Source organism: Drosophila gunungcola (genome assembly GCF_025200985.1).
Source record: "Drosophila gunungcola strain Sukarami chromosome 3L unlocalized genomic scaffold, Dgunungcola_SK_2 000002F, whole genome shotgun sequence".
NCBI lineage: Eukaryota > Metazoa > Arthropoda > Insecta > Diptera > Drosophilidae > Drosophila > Drosophila gunungcola.
Genome location: NW_026453178.1, coordinates 8,111,600 through 8,125,922, shown reverse-complemented (window position 1 = coordinate 8,125,922; position 14,323 = coordinate 8,111,600). Strand labels below are relative to the sequence as shown.

The window sequence follows — 14,323 nt, the reverse complement described above, 5'->3', positions numbered from 1 at the left end:
GAGTGATTGCATATCATATGCCATATTGCCACGTAGCACGTAAGCCAAAAACAGCAAAAAATGTAAAATCACCCAGAGGCGAACACAACACAATACACAACAAGCGGCGTGGTAGCGACGTGCAACGACATGTGCCGCGCACACAAACTCTCGCAGATTTACCGTTACTCACAGTTTGCCAATTTTAGCGGGAATGCGATTTAAAATATATATTAATGAACATTGGGATATTAATATCAGCAAACAGTAAATATGTACATACGCTAGATTCCAATTTCTGTAATTTCAACATTTTTCATTTTAAAGAATTTTTGAATGCCTAGTATCAAACAGAACATGTACAATCATAATAATTTACTAATATGTTTTTATTCAACATAAATTATCGATTTGAGGCCAACAATACTCCTGTAAGCTTTCAGCATTCGTTCTAGTTTTTTTATGGTTCTTATAATTTTGACTTGGATCTTTTAAAAACAACTTATATTTAATATTACCATTAAATGTTTATGTTTTAAAAACTAGTTTAAGTTCAGTTTTAAAGCCACAGACTTTTTTAAGCACTGGCCTTTTTAAATGCTTATAATGTAAGGGGCCGTTTTCCAATCAAAAGACTTAATGGTCTGGAATGGCAGATTTGGCGTGAAAAAAGCTGAGGGGGCCGCATTGGAATATTCCCCACCTTGTTGCTGGCTTGCAACGCGTTCAAAGCTCTGCAGACCCAACCAAACCTCAGACTCTGAGCCACCCCTTTTCCCGTACCGCCCCTACACGCCCCTGGCAACGTATGTATTTGCAGTCAATTTAATTTCATGACTGACTGAGCACATGCAATTTTATTTTCGAAGGACATACGAAGAACCAGCCTCACCAACACATGGTCATTATTCTTTCCCTATAAAGAATGTATACAGCTGGGCTACAAATTTTAGTAATCTTTAGAATTTTTTAATTTTACGAATACGTATTAAATGAATACATGTTAGTACTTATAAATTTGTTTTAAAAACTTGGCGTTTTAGCCTTGACTTCTTTGAAGTTGTTTTAATTTTGTTGTAAAAAAATACATAGTAAGTAAAAAGCCTGGGGATTGAATTTGTTTTTTTTACTTCTATTCCGAAAATAAATTTTATAAAAGAAAATGTGCGCATATGCGCTTTATATGGTCAAATATACAGTAGTAATACTCCTGAGGATAAGGCCCAAAAAGAGAGGCGCCAAGAGAATAGTGGCAATAACGTTGCTAATTAATTACTAATTTCTTTGAATAAAGAAGTTATGCCCTGTCCATGGCTACATAGCTCTTTATCTTCCTTTATTTTACATACATATGAACATACATACATACATATGTACATACATCTCGCGAAAAAGGGTTATCAAGAAGTAGATTTAGTATTTTAAATCACATGAATATTTAAATTTAGCTTCGTAGGGGTTCCCAATAATACTTTAGGTGTACAAATGCGAATGACTTCCAAAATTGAGCGAAATGAATTATTTATTCTTTATTTAAAAAAAAAACTAACATACCATACATACATTCATACAAATGTACTTTGTATACTGTAACATATCAGCAATCAAACAGAAACACATACGAAACACAGTTCATGGACTGACTGTCTTACAACCAATTTAAACTCGATTAGCGCGGTTTTATTGAAGATCCAAAACAGAATGGGGACTGAACAATCAAACTTTGATAACAGACCAAACGGTTCACTTCAGTAATTAAGTGGAGAGTCTAAAAATAAAAGCAGCAGAATTATCAATTTTCAAAGCAGTATTACAGTAAATACTAGAATAAAATAATGAAGTGTGTACCTACATACATAGATAGTACAGTGGTACACACGTAAATAGGCATGTAAACTAAAGTAAAATAATTACTTGCTATAAATTTTGATACCCGAATCCTCCTTTACAATAAAAAAGTATACATACATCGTTTTTAGATTTGTTTGATATAAAGAAACTTTGGATGAAAATCAAAAATAATCCATTCCGAGTATGGAAAACAATGTATTTGTTCTCCTTAGCCAATATTCACTGTAAAACCATGATTGTCATCCCAAAGCGCGCGAAAATTGAATCTCAGGCCAACCGAGCCACGCACTGAGTGAGAAAAGTAATAAGTCCGAAGCTCACCTTTGCTGTCCACTCTTCTCCCCCACTTCACCACATCTATGCGTCTCATCACCCCCCAACTGCACGACAACAGAAAAATACAAGCGAACAAGAACAGACATGTTTGCGGTTTACCGTTAACTTGGATGGGCTGATGTTGCGTTGCTGATTCCTCTTCTTTTCGCAGGTATTGTTATACACTCTTGTGCTCGTTGTTGTTGCTCTTTGTAATTTCGAATGCACAAAATACACAACCACAAATGCTCCACGTTTGCTGCGGCAAGTAAGACAGTGTAAGAGAAAGAGATGAAGAGTGCAAATGGAAGGGGGTGGGGAATGGTTCGTCAATATGCCCATCTCTCTTCCAAAAGCAAATATGCATACCATTCACCACCCTCAAAACACATCCTTTTACATAAATGTTTACATATGTACGTATGTATGTATAATTTACTTTGTATATACATATGTAATTGTGTAAGTACAGTGGATACTTACAACATATACATACATACACACATATTTTACTTTGATTGAGCCTATTCATCAAAATATTAAAAAAATTAAAAAGCATTGGTGCATTTATGATTAGAAACAATTTTAATTTTAAGGATTTGCGCTTTGGATTTATTACTCATACGTCTTCGATTTGATAAATTAATTTCAGTCAGGTGACGTGAACTTGTTTTAAACTCCACATAAAAATTTTATTTTGTTCTCCATACCTTATTTATGAGTTATTTTAGTAGACCAATTTTTTGAGACCATTGTCGCCTATACATATGTATGTACATATGTTAAATACAATTTGTAGTTTTTGTTTAAAATTAACATAATTTAACGTACTAAACAATGAGTAAGCTTTTAAATCTGTCTTTATTTTTAAAAAATGTTTTGTTTATTTTGCTCAGTAAATATAAAAAATTGGGGTGGCACAGAAATATCTTGAGGGGAATAGCTATAGAATTGATACGATTTATAGAATTCTTTTATTGGTTCGTAAAGATATCAAGACTTTATAAATTTATGAGAAGAGTTTTACAGCTAGTAATTTGTTCGCAGCTGTGGCAGAAGTACATTCCTACATTCATACAATATACACATTTGGTTATGTGCTTCGTAATTAAGTGTGTGGTCGCTGTCAATTTTTTTTTTTGATATGGTTCTATTTGGCTTTCGCTTTTTTGACTTCGCACAAACCCTTTTGTGGAGGTGGAGACAACGGCACTTGACAAATTCCAATAACACATACGCAGTGGGAGGGAGACGTTAAGTGAGAGGAAAAGAGATGCACAGAAATGTGGACACATGCAGAGCCGCCAACATGTGCCGTTAATTTCTTAATTACACGGGTGTGCCGAGGAGCCAGAGGAAGATGGAAGAAAAGAGGAGAACGGCAGACAATGCAAGATGCAGGAGTGTGGGAGCAGGATAGAGATACACATGCAATGCTAACGAGAGCAAATTGTCCATTCAGCAACATTGCAATGATTATACATGGGCAAAAACGGAAATGTGGGATGGGAGGGTAGAAACGGAGCCCCTCTTAAAGAAGTTTCCGCGCGAATTACAAGGCGCTGTCGAGACAAGCCAAGTAGTTAATTTGTACTTGCTGCACATGGACTCACGATAGGAGTATGAATCTATTGTTAAAGTAAAAAATCAAGGAAATCGAAAGAACTGAATCAAGATTCTTACGTTTTTTCTGGATAATTTGAGAATCATTTTGGAACACATTGGTGTTACTAAATTACTAAAACAAGAATTTAACTAATGGATTTCCAAATTTTTTTTGGTAATTTTTTAAATTATCTGCTTTGGAAGAAATAATTTTAATCAAACTTCGCCCAAAATTGACCAATATTAGTAAACATTCGAAGATTTTAAGAAGCGTATTCTACAGGAAACAAATTGAAAACAGTGTTTGTTTTTAACAATTCACCCCACTGTTCCAAGCTCATTGGAGTTGAGTTTTTGAGAGGAGTTGAGCTCCGCTTTTTATCGTCTGGTCGGGTAATAAATAACAGCAAAGAAAAAAATAAAAGCAATGGAGGAAGTCGTGCGAAAGGGGTAAAACGGAGGAGGTAAGACACAAACTGCTGAATTGGGGGGCAGAAAGAGAGAGAGAAGAGAGAGAGAGCGTCAGCTGGAAACGGGAAACGGCTGATTTTCCAGCTGTTGTTGCCAGGTGATTTCCTCCGGCCCTCGCCTCTTCCCTCTCCATTCACCCTGGAAGCGGAGTCTGCGCACTGCTCTCTTTCCGGATCCACTGAGTGGAACGCGAGTGTGGATCCCGAGTCTCAGACATCAGCTGATTTTTTTCGCTTCCATTCCCACACGGAACTCTTTGCCGGTCGATGTGCCATCCAAAACTACAGTTGAACTTCCGTAACTCGAATTTTTTCAAGCCGGTTTTCGCGTAAATCGAAAGAAACCATTTTCCATTAACATTAAACGGATAAAATTCTTTCAATGCTGTGAATATTTCTCTAATTTTCGACATAACCAGGCTTGCGTTCTGACATTCGTCAATTCAGGCGAATTCTATAACTTGCATCGAGTTCATTTTAAATTTGAAACTGCTCAATAATTAAATTGTATATAGTGTAGTTATTCCAAAAGGAATGTATTTAAGTATTTACATGATTCCATAAATAAAATTTAGATGTAATGTAATCAGAATGACAATTAAATACATTTTACCTCAAAATATTCAAATATATTTTCTTTGATTACCTTAACTAAACGCACGTATCTGGTTTTTTTTCAGACTGGCAAGCTGCGACGGCACCGCTGGAGGAGGAGGAGGAGCTGACCGCAGCCGCGAACGGAAACGTGAACGGGAACACAGCCGCCGGCGAGGGTGTACTGGACGTCGACGTGGTGGATGGCCATCCGGCCTCCGTGCTCCATATGCGACAGCACCAGGCGCTCAATACGCGCCCACCCGTCACGCCCCCAACGGCAGGGGGCGGTGGTCCGATGGCCGGAGGAGGAGCTGGAGGGGTGGTGACCACTCCCAAGCAGGCCACTTCGCCGGTGGCTGCGGCCAGTTTCGAGGTGCCGCTTAGCGCTGGCAGTGCTGCCGCCTATCACCACGCCTACATGACCAACGTGCTGGCCAGCACCGCCCATCATCATCATCAGCAGCAGCAGCAGCAGCAGCATTACCACCACCCACTTCCCGCCTCGCCGCTCCAGTCGACGGCCGGCGCTCGATTCGGGGCCGCCGACAACCTGGACGACGTGAGCGCCAGCGCGGTGCGGGAGCTTTCGCATCAGCTGCAGGCCCAGCTGCGGGACGCCAAGCGACGCCACCTGGCCTGCACCGAGGTCACGCTGCCCAACGACCTCACGCAGCGCATCGCCGCCGAGATCATCCGGATGTCGGAGCGGGAGCCGTGTGGCGAGCGGGCCTGCACACTCTTCATTGAGTTCGAGAGCGAGCCGAATAATGTGAGGTGAGTGGTACTATGTGGGCAATCTGAAAGGATACTTGACGATCATGGATTTATTGTTGATTAGCAGAAAAAGGTTCAGAAAACAAAGTATTTATGATTATTTATTATTATTTTTAAATTTTGTTCATAATTTGCCTGCTAAAGCAATAAAACCAACCATACAAATTTTAATATTTTCTATTTTCCCCTTGCAGGCGCATTGCATCCTTTAAGGTGGACCCGGACACGGTGTCGATATTTGAGTTGTACTTGACGTTGAGGCAGGACAAGAGCGGCTGGACCTCCCTGCTGCCGCAGTTTATAAAGTGAGTGCCACTGAGTGATGTTTAGTGCGCCAGCATCAGCATATTAAGTAACTTGTCAATCTCCACCAGAAACCTCACACGTAGCAATACTATCAACATTAGTCCCGACTTCACGCTGACCAAGAAGAAGCTCTACTAATCCCAGTGAGTCCCTCGACGGAGGAGCGGCATGGATGGCGAACCAGAATAGCTGGGCTGCTCAGAACTCAATCCCTCCGAACAACAACAGTAACAGCAGCAGAAACAACAATAGCAGCAATCGCAATAGCAACATCTATCGGTCGTGCCCCCTTCGTCGCGATCCCCCAGATTCATGATCCTCATTGCGGAATACAGAGAAAGAGGTGATGTTTAACCGTAGAGGCAAACTTTTGGACCACAAACTATCAACTTACTCTTGCAAATAACAAATCAACTCAACGCTAAAGCAAAAACAATTATTTGGAACCTAAGCTCTAAAACAAAACCAAAAAACCAAAATGAAAACAAAAACAAATCAACTGCAGTTGCAGGCAACTCAAAACTCTTATTGGACTGACTTTTTGGCTTAAACAAAAAAGGTACTTTTTGAAAAACGAAAAAAATTGCAAAAAAAAGAAGTATTGAAAACGAGGAGAGTGAGGAGAACAAACAAAACCATAAGGAATATTCAAAATATTGTAAAACGTTAAGGCAGACAAGCAGAAGAAAACCTCACTCAGTGAACGGTGGTCGGTGATCCGTTTTAAATTGAACACAAGGTAACACCCCCCGGTCGGAAGAATCGAGTATTAACCCCATTTGTATGTATGGATGCGTGTACACCATCACCATGTATCATCATCATAATCCAGGAATCAAATGTAGCTTATATGTTATGTATAACTTCAGTGCATAATGTATAATACATGTTTTTTTGTCACGATTCTATTAGGCTATTACTTCTAAACGCATGCATGCATACATAAATCTATATACTGTATTGAGAAAAGGAAAACTAACAAATTTCTATATATATGAGAGCAAACAATAAGAATCGAAAGCGATAAACCGAAGCAGAAAGAGGAAAGTTAATAATAACAAATATAAAAACAAAGTTGATGTGATATTATATAATAATTATGAATATTGATAAACGCATACACACTCACGAAAACACTCACATACACAACAAAAAAACCGATTGCAGAATATTTGGAATAGATTGGAAATTATTTCGAAATTTGGTTCGATCCCAGTTATCTTAGAGAACAACAAAGCAACAAAATTTATGTTAGATAAATAGATTCAAACAATTCTCAAAATATTTCCACCTATTTATGATTAAGCTCTGTATTATAATTTTAATTGATTATTATTATTTTCTTGTTTTTGTGCAGAGTTCCAAACTTTGCGAAGAAAGTGTAGCCAAATGGCTGAATATACAATATACATATATAGATATATATGAAAAATATTTCTAATATTTGATGTGTTTCTAATGTAAGATTTTAATATTAAACAAGCAAAGTCGAAATCAACAACAAGAGAAATTAAACTTAAATCCAGCAGAAGATTTCATTCAATGTGCGTAGCTGTGTGTTTATCTGTAGTTTAGTTAACTAAAAAACAATTGAAAACAAGCAAACAACAATAACAACACGATATGACAAAAAACAAAATTGATAAGGAAGAACGATGAATATCGATAGAAAACGGTTATAATATTTAACTTATACACATGTATGGATACATTTTGGCTAGTTAGTTGGCAAACAAATTGTTTTGATTAACGAAAGATCTAAGCAGTGAAATTATTTATAAAAAACAAGCAAAAAATTTATGAAAAAAATGGGTAACTATTGTGAAGAGGCAGAAGCAAAACCTTTCGGAAAATATAAAGTCATCTGTGTTAATAAATTTTAAAATAATTTTTAGCGTAGAATAACAAAACCAAGAAGTGAAAACAAAATTCATTAAATCTGTTGTAAATGACAGATCTCTTAAAGCTCTCACATGCGCCACAAAATAAAAATTACAACAGATCCCAAGTATTCGACAAGTTAATTGTAGTTTATAATCGTGCATAACACACCGACAAACAAACACACGCAATGGCAAACAAGAATTTATTTATAAAACCAAGAAATACAAAAAAACATTTGCAATAATTTAATTTAAACTAACTAAATACTTTTTCCATCAATAATCAATCCCACAAAGATCTCGACTAATAAGATGAAGAACTCATTATATGATAAAGAAAAGAGCGTAAGGAAAATTACACAAAAGAAAATACAATTTAAGTATGTAAAACTTGCTTTAAACTTATTTAGGTTAACCCAGGTGTAAAATGCCAAGAACCCTCTAACGCATAACAAATGTTTTAGCCATCTCAAACTCAAGTATCGACTTTTTCAACTCCATTCGTTCATTAGACACAAACACACACATAAGCATATGCATATACTAAAGATATATAGTGTATGTAAATAGGGCCACCGTAGCAGCAATAAATGAGAAGAAACAAAAACTAAATATATATTGTATTAACTATTTAAATGTGAACATAAATAAAGCAAGTAAAGAAATAGAACCATGAATGTGATCTATTTAATAACAAACAAAGTAATCTTAAATAAAATTAAATTTGAAGAAAGCGAGAAAAAATAATTATTGCAATGATTTCCTTTTGTTCAATTGATGAAATTAATAACAAAGTAGTTGTAGGAGATTTTAATTTGTAGAATTTCCAATATCATTTGCCGAACATTTTTTCGTTTACGATTTTAACAGACCTTGTTAGATTGTAGATCTCGCAGCGTTTCTATGTGGTTTCTTGAGCTTTTTTTGTAATCGAATATTGTCTTTTGAAGTAGAGAAACAAGCTCCAGTTTTCGGAGATTTTTTTTGTTACGTTTTCCATGGATAAGTGTAAACTGTATAGAGATACAAGGAAAGAAATGAATCTTAGATCTGTCCAGTGCTCCTCAAAGTATTTTGTAAACAATAATGATAAACCAAAAACAAAAACGAAAACGAAAAGCGAAAACAAAATCGTGAATAGTATCAAACCCATAGACAAGCGGATATAAATATGTATTTACGCAAGGGTATGCAAAAAGTTCTATATATGAATGTAAAATAGATGTATGGATATATCTATATATATTGTAGAATTTTTACACATTCTATTACAGACTACAGAGTTACCGATTAAGGCAAATATTACGATTACTACTACGGCAGTACTAATGTATATTTTCAATGTATGTGTGTGTTGTTTAAGGGAACCAATTAATGCATTCAAAAATCAAATTACAAATTACAAATCAATTAAAAACGATCGCCTCAAAAGTAAAATCGAAAGCAAATAACTCTAACTCTCTCTCTCTCTATCCGTAAAACTAGAGACCCCTTCTTCAAAGCTGAATAGACCCCAAATCTAAATTTAAATTAAAACTGCATTCCAATTGCGACCGAAATCAGTATGGCATCTTTGATTATCGATAGGAATTTAAATTCAAACGATTATCCCACCATATGCAATCTGAGCCAGATTTCATTGTCATTATCATTATCATTTCCACTTTAAGTTCTAGTTTCGGCTGCGCTCAATCAGCAAAGAAAACTCTTAGAATCCGATTCCCTCCCGAATATTTTCCAGTTCACATCTGCGCTTGTTTCAGTAACGACAAATCAAATATTCAAGGGAATGATACATTGTTCTAAAGTATCGTTGATGTGCGTCTCTGTTGTACACCACATAGTTATGTGACGAAGTAAGGTTTAACGATTTCCATTATATATGTGGCAATAGGTCTGTAACGAATAATGAGTCTAAGGCGAGAGCTGAAACAAAAGAATGAGAGGGGAAGATACAAAATATATATTATATATGTATACCATATACTACCTATATGATTATGAGTGTATGTAATGAAGCAAAACAAATGAAAATAAAACAAATTTAAATTTTAGTAGCGCTTAACAAATTCTAGCAATTTAACAAATTTTAATTAATCAAATTAAACAAACAAATGCAAAAATTGCAATTTAATTTTTTTCTCTGTGTAAAAGTTGATTAAAAAATAAAAAATACAATACAAAAAAAAACAATAAATTTTTTAAATGTGAAAAAAAATATTGCGTGGTTTTCTTTTTAATGTTTCTTTTTTTCAGATCTTTTAGTACATTTAAAAACGTAAGTCAAAATACGGGGCCTTCAGTTGCAAACATTAATTTAAAACAACAATTAAACAAAAAATTGTTACAAGCCCAACTCTTTAATAAAATATAGGAAATATTCTGTATTTGCAGCTTTATTTGAATTCTGTTGTATAATTCAGTATTTTTTATTTGCAGTAACCAATTTGTAATTGAACTTTTGGCAGATGTAAAGTGGGCTTGTCTATACATAAATTGAGTTAAGTTTGCTTGGCAAATATTTGACTATTTTCTGTTCTTCTCGCTTTAAGCGTTGGTAAAAAATAAAAATGGAGTAAATAGCAAAAGGCAAACGCGGTTGAGGCGGAACTTGGCGGTTGCCTATATAAGTGGTTGCCTGAATTTCAGTTAATCACAACACTCGATAGTCCAAGCCCAGCAGTTCCCAAAGATCCCAGTACAATTCAAGATGAAGTTCCTTTTCGTGGTCGCTCTTATTGCCTTGGCCATTCAGTTGGCTTATTCTGCAAGTGGTACTGACGATACTGCCACGACTACCACTGCTGCCACCACTACGACAACCACTGCAGCAACAACGACAACATCGGCGTCGGCAACCACCTCGACCACTGCCTCATCCACCCACAAGAAGCGTTGCTGGAAGGGCAACAACTGGTGCCACACTCGCATTCCGAATAAGAAGTGCAAGAACCCCAAAAGGTGCCACAAAACCGTCGTGATTGTGACCCACAGGAAAAATTAACATTCCAAAAAAATATATCTAAATATATAAAGATTTTAAAATAGCTCAACATATCCTAGTTGTTTTTTTATAAAGGTTTGTTCATGCTTTTACTCATGAAACCCAAATCGAAATGGATTTTTGAACAAGAATTTATATTTTCAAGAAAAAAATTGGAAAACTGCTTAAAAGTTTAGTTTGTCGAAATCAGCACAAAACATTTAGTCAATGGGATGTGGGTAACCTTTTAATAATTACAACTAGAAAAGGTAAGAATAAAAGGAAAACTTTAAGGGTATATAAACTTTGGTATGCCAAAGTGTGTTTCCTTTTATGTTATTATTAAATTTAAAAAAATGTTTGTTATGCAAATGGATTTTTATGCCCCTCACTTTTTCATAGATAACTAATAAAATAAATAATTGCATGTAAAACTTATGCACTAATAAAAATAAGATTATTATTTGTGAGCTTGAAGGGGTCTTAAATTAGACTTTATTTTGATTTTACATAAATTAATTTTATTTTTAAATGTGTCTTTATACCATTAATTAAATATATTCGATTGTTCCGTACCCAAAAAATTTTACACAGCTTATACATTTATGTAATTTAATTTACTTGTCAGCCAATGCTCGAACCATTGGTATAAGACCTGAAGCGCACATAAGAAATAAAGTTATTTGACTTGTTATTTAGCCCTTAACACTTTGTACTCACCTGGGATAAATATACTTATATTTAAAAAGGTTTAAGAATTACAGGATTTTTATTTACATCTTTAAAACATATAATTTTAATCATTTTTAGTGGGTTAGTTGTGGGTGCTGAGCTGTTTTCAAATAAAATCATGTCTTTGGGTATTATTTGGACTTAGCAAATATTTAATTGTCTCGTATTGACACACATTTAGTGAGGAAATCGTTTTTATAATTATTTTTCGGCAAATGTGCTTACTAACACAAAACTGACACAGCTGTAACGGAACTAAGTACTCGCTATAAAAACGACTGTTGGTTCACCAGTCAATCACAACACTCGATAGCTCCAACTTGATAAGGCATTTTCACTTCCTTTTCCAACGCTCCCTCAATAAGTAAAGATGAAGTTCCTTTTCGTGGTCGCTCTTATTGCCTTGGCCATTCAGTTGGCTTATTCTGCAAGTGGTACTGACGATACTGCCACGACTACCACTGCTGCCACCACTACGACAACCACCACTGCAGCAACAACGACAACATCGGCGTCGGCAACCACCTCGACCACTGCCTCATCCACCCACAAGAAGCGTTGCTGGAAGGGCAACAACTGGTGCCACACTCGCATTCCGAATAAGAAGTGCAAGAACCCCAAAAGGTGCCACAAAACCGTCGTGATTGTGACCCGCAGGAAGAACTAAGAGAAAACTTTTTTAATTTCAAAATAAATATCTAGAAAAAGATTTAGTCCATTTATATACTTTTCTGGCTGGACTTTATTTAATGATGTCATTAAAATTCCATTAACCAGTTTTACAAATTAAAAAAAATTTTAGTTTAAGAGTTATAGGGCAACTTTGGGTGGCGTTACCACCCAATATGATAACAATCTTGTTATTGAAAAAACATTTTTATATCACAAAAAAAGTGAATGACACAAATATGCACAAGGTACGCCATATAAACAACACTGCGTATAAGTAATTTTAAAACCTTGCTTAAGTCAAATTAAAAAAATACATGGAAAATGTTCATATAAATATATTCTTAATAAATCAGTAATCAGAAGTCAATGAAGTCCCGAAATATTTTCTTGAGAAGCCATTTATATAATTAACTAGGCAGATGGCAGCAAAGCCTAACCACAAAATGAGTTTAGTGTTTTATTTACATTGATACAAATGGTTTGTCCCGTAAATTTTATTTTTAGATGGGCGCATAAAACCTTTTCATTGATCCACTTATACCCTGTGGTTTTATTAAAGGTTTAGAGTTGTCCAAATTGGCATCATCTGGTAAAGCAAACCAATCCTTTATTCTGTTTTTGGCACGCCCACGGATTCAGCTGAGGGATGCAGATGTGGATGCGAACCATGTGGTCCTGGGGCAAGACTTGCAACGGCAGTCCTGAAAGGACTGCAATCTACAGCAGAGGATCAGGCAGCGTGTTTGCGGAGTACAGGCGCGGATGCTGTAAGGAGCACAATAACAAACCGCTGAACTGACATTGCATCCCAACCTCTACTTTTTATGAATCGAAATCCTATCTAAATAAATGTGTTGTTACTGCTGCAAGAAATAAGATCATTTTGATTTGGGTTCTGATACGAAAGTGCAACCAAAATATGTTGTATTATTTTAAAATCTTTATTTTCAGATATATCCTTTGGAATGTTAATTCTTTCTCCGGGTCACAATCACGACGGTTTTGTGGCACCGTTTGGGGTTCTTGCACTTCTTATTCGGAATGCGAGTGTGGCACCAGTTGTTGCCCTTCCAGCAACGCTTCTTGTGGGTGGACGAGGCAGTGGTCGAGGTGGTGGCCGAAGCTGATGTTGTCGTTGTTGCTGCAGTGGTTGTCGTAGTGGTGGCAGCAGTGGTAGTCGTGGCAGTATCGTCAGTACCACTTGCAGAATAAGCCAACTGAATGGCCAAGGCAATAAGAGCGACCACGAAAAGGAACTTCATCTTTTAGTACGCTGGGCAATAATGCTTGTGAAAGTCAATAAAAGTCTTGTTGAGCTGGAGAACTCGAGTGTTGTGATTGACAGACCAAAAAACACATTGTTTTATAGCTACCTGCTGAGTTCCGCGGCAGCTGTGTCTGATTGATCTTAGTATTATGGAAGTATTTCCTGGCTAAATGTGTATCAGAGCGAAATAAATAAATGTTTGCTAACCCCAAATAATGTGCTTACGTTTAAAAACAGCTAGAACACAAATGTAAACAAGCCACCCGTTTCTTATAAGCATAACAATAACAATTTTTACAATCAGAAGTAACTAATTGTTTTAAAACGCAATACAAACTACTTCTTTTTAATATGGTTTTCTGTGTTGGTAAAATTCAAGATTAGTAAAAAGAGTTTGGTAAGGCTTTGGATTAGGAACTTTAGGCCCGAAATACAAGGAAATACGTCAAACTATTTTTGTTTCTATACGCCTTAGATCTTATACTGATGGTTTGTGTATTTGCTGAGAAGTAAAGTAAATTATATGTATAAACTGTGTAAAAATAAATTGATTTGTTAAATTACATACGAAATTATGAGAATTGATAAGCCCACTCCTTTTTCTTATCAATGTGATTTGATCTCTGAGAAAAGAATTTGTTCGGCTGATTTAAAAGTTTTGGGACTAATTTTAAATTTTTGATGAGGGATTACAAAATATAATGTTAAGGTTTGATTGCCAATCGACTGACAATCTCTATATGATTTCAAGTAGGTCTAAATTCCTCACTTAGACCATGTTTTTCCAAACGTTTTAAAAATTTACTTGAATGAATACAATACATCCTAAAGGGCAGAGCAATAAATTTTCCTTAACAAATTCTTTCTCAAAGTACGTAGAGCTCTTGTG

At 35.8% G+C, this 14,323-nt stretch overlaps 4 protein-coding genes across 4 annotated transcripts; 3 read left to right on the top strand and 1 right to left on the bottom strand.

The window, feature by feature from the left end:
• Window positions 1-4,472: 4,472 nt before the first annotated feature.
• LOC128257365 (protein charybde) lies at window positions 4,473-7,135 on the top strand. The gene is made up of 4 exons (XM_052988354.1): window positions 4,473-4,518; window positions 4,901-5,591; window positions 5,786-5,896; window positions 5,966-7,135. Exons 1-4 carry the CDS (start codon window positions 4,488-4,490, stop codon window positions 6,033-6,035), a joined length of 903 nt encoding a protein of 300 aa, XP_052844314.1. The 5' UTR covers window positions 4,473-4,487; the 3' UTR covers window positions 6,036-7,135.
• A 3,284-nt stretch (window positions 7,136-10,419) lies between these two features.
• Window positions 10,420-10,787, top strand: LOC128257397 (protein new-glue 1-like). The gene has a single exon (XM_052988401.1). It carries the CDS (start codon window positions 10,491-10,493, stop codon window positions 10,782-10,784), a length of 294 nt encoding a protein of 97 aa, XP_052844361.1. The 5' UTR covers window positions 10,420-10,490; the 3' UTR covers window positions 10,785-10,787.
• A 998-nt stretch (window positions 10,788-11,785) lies between these two features.
• LOC128257428 (protein new-glue 1-like) lies at window positions 11,786-12,255 on the top strand. Its single transcript, XM_052988441.1, has one exon. It carries the CDS (start codon window positions 11,866-11,868, stop codon window positions 12,160-12,162), a length of 297 nt encoding a protein of 98 aa, XP_052844401.1. The 5' UTR covers window positions 11,786-11,865; the 3' UTR covers window positions 12,163-12,255.
• An 830-nt stretch (window positions 12,256-13,085) lies between these two features.
• Window positions 13,086-13,516, bottom strand: LOC128257402 (protein new-glue 1-like). Its single transcript, XM_052988410.1, has one exon. It carries the CDS (start codon window positions 13,427-13,429, stop codon window positions 13,136-13,138), a length of 294 nt encoding a protein of 97 aa, XP_052844370.1. The 5' UTR covers window positions 13,430-13,516; the 3' UTR covers window positions 13,086-13,135.
• Window positions 13,517-14,323: the final 807 nt, after the last annotated feature.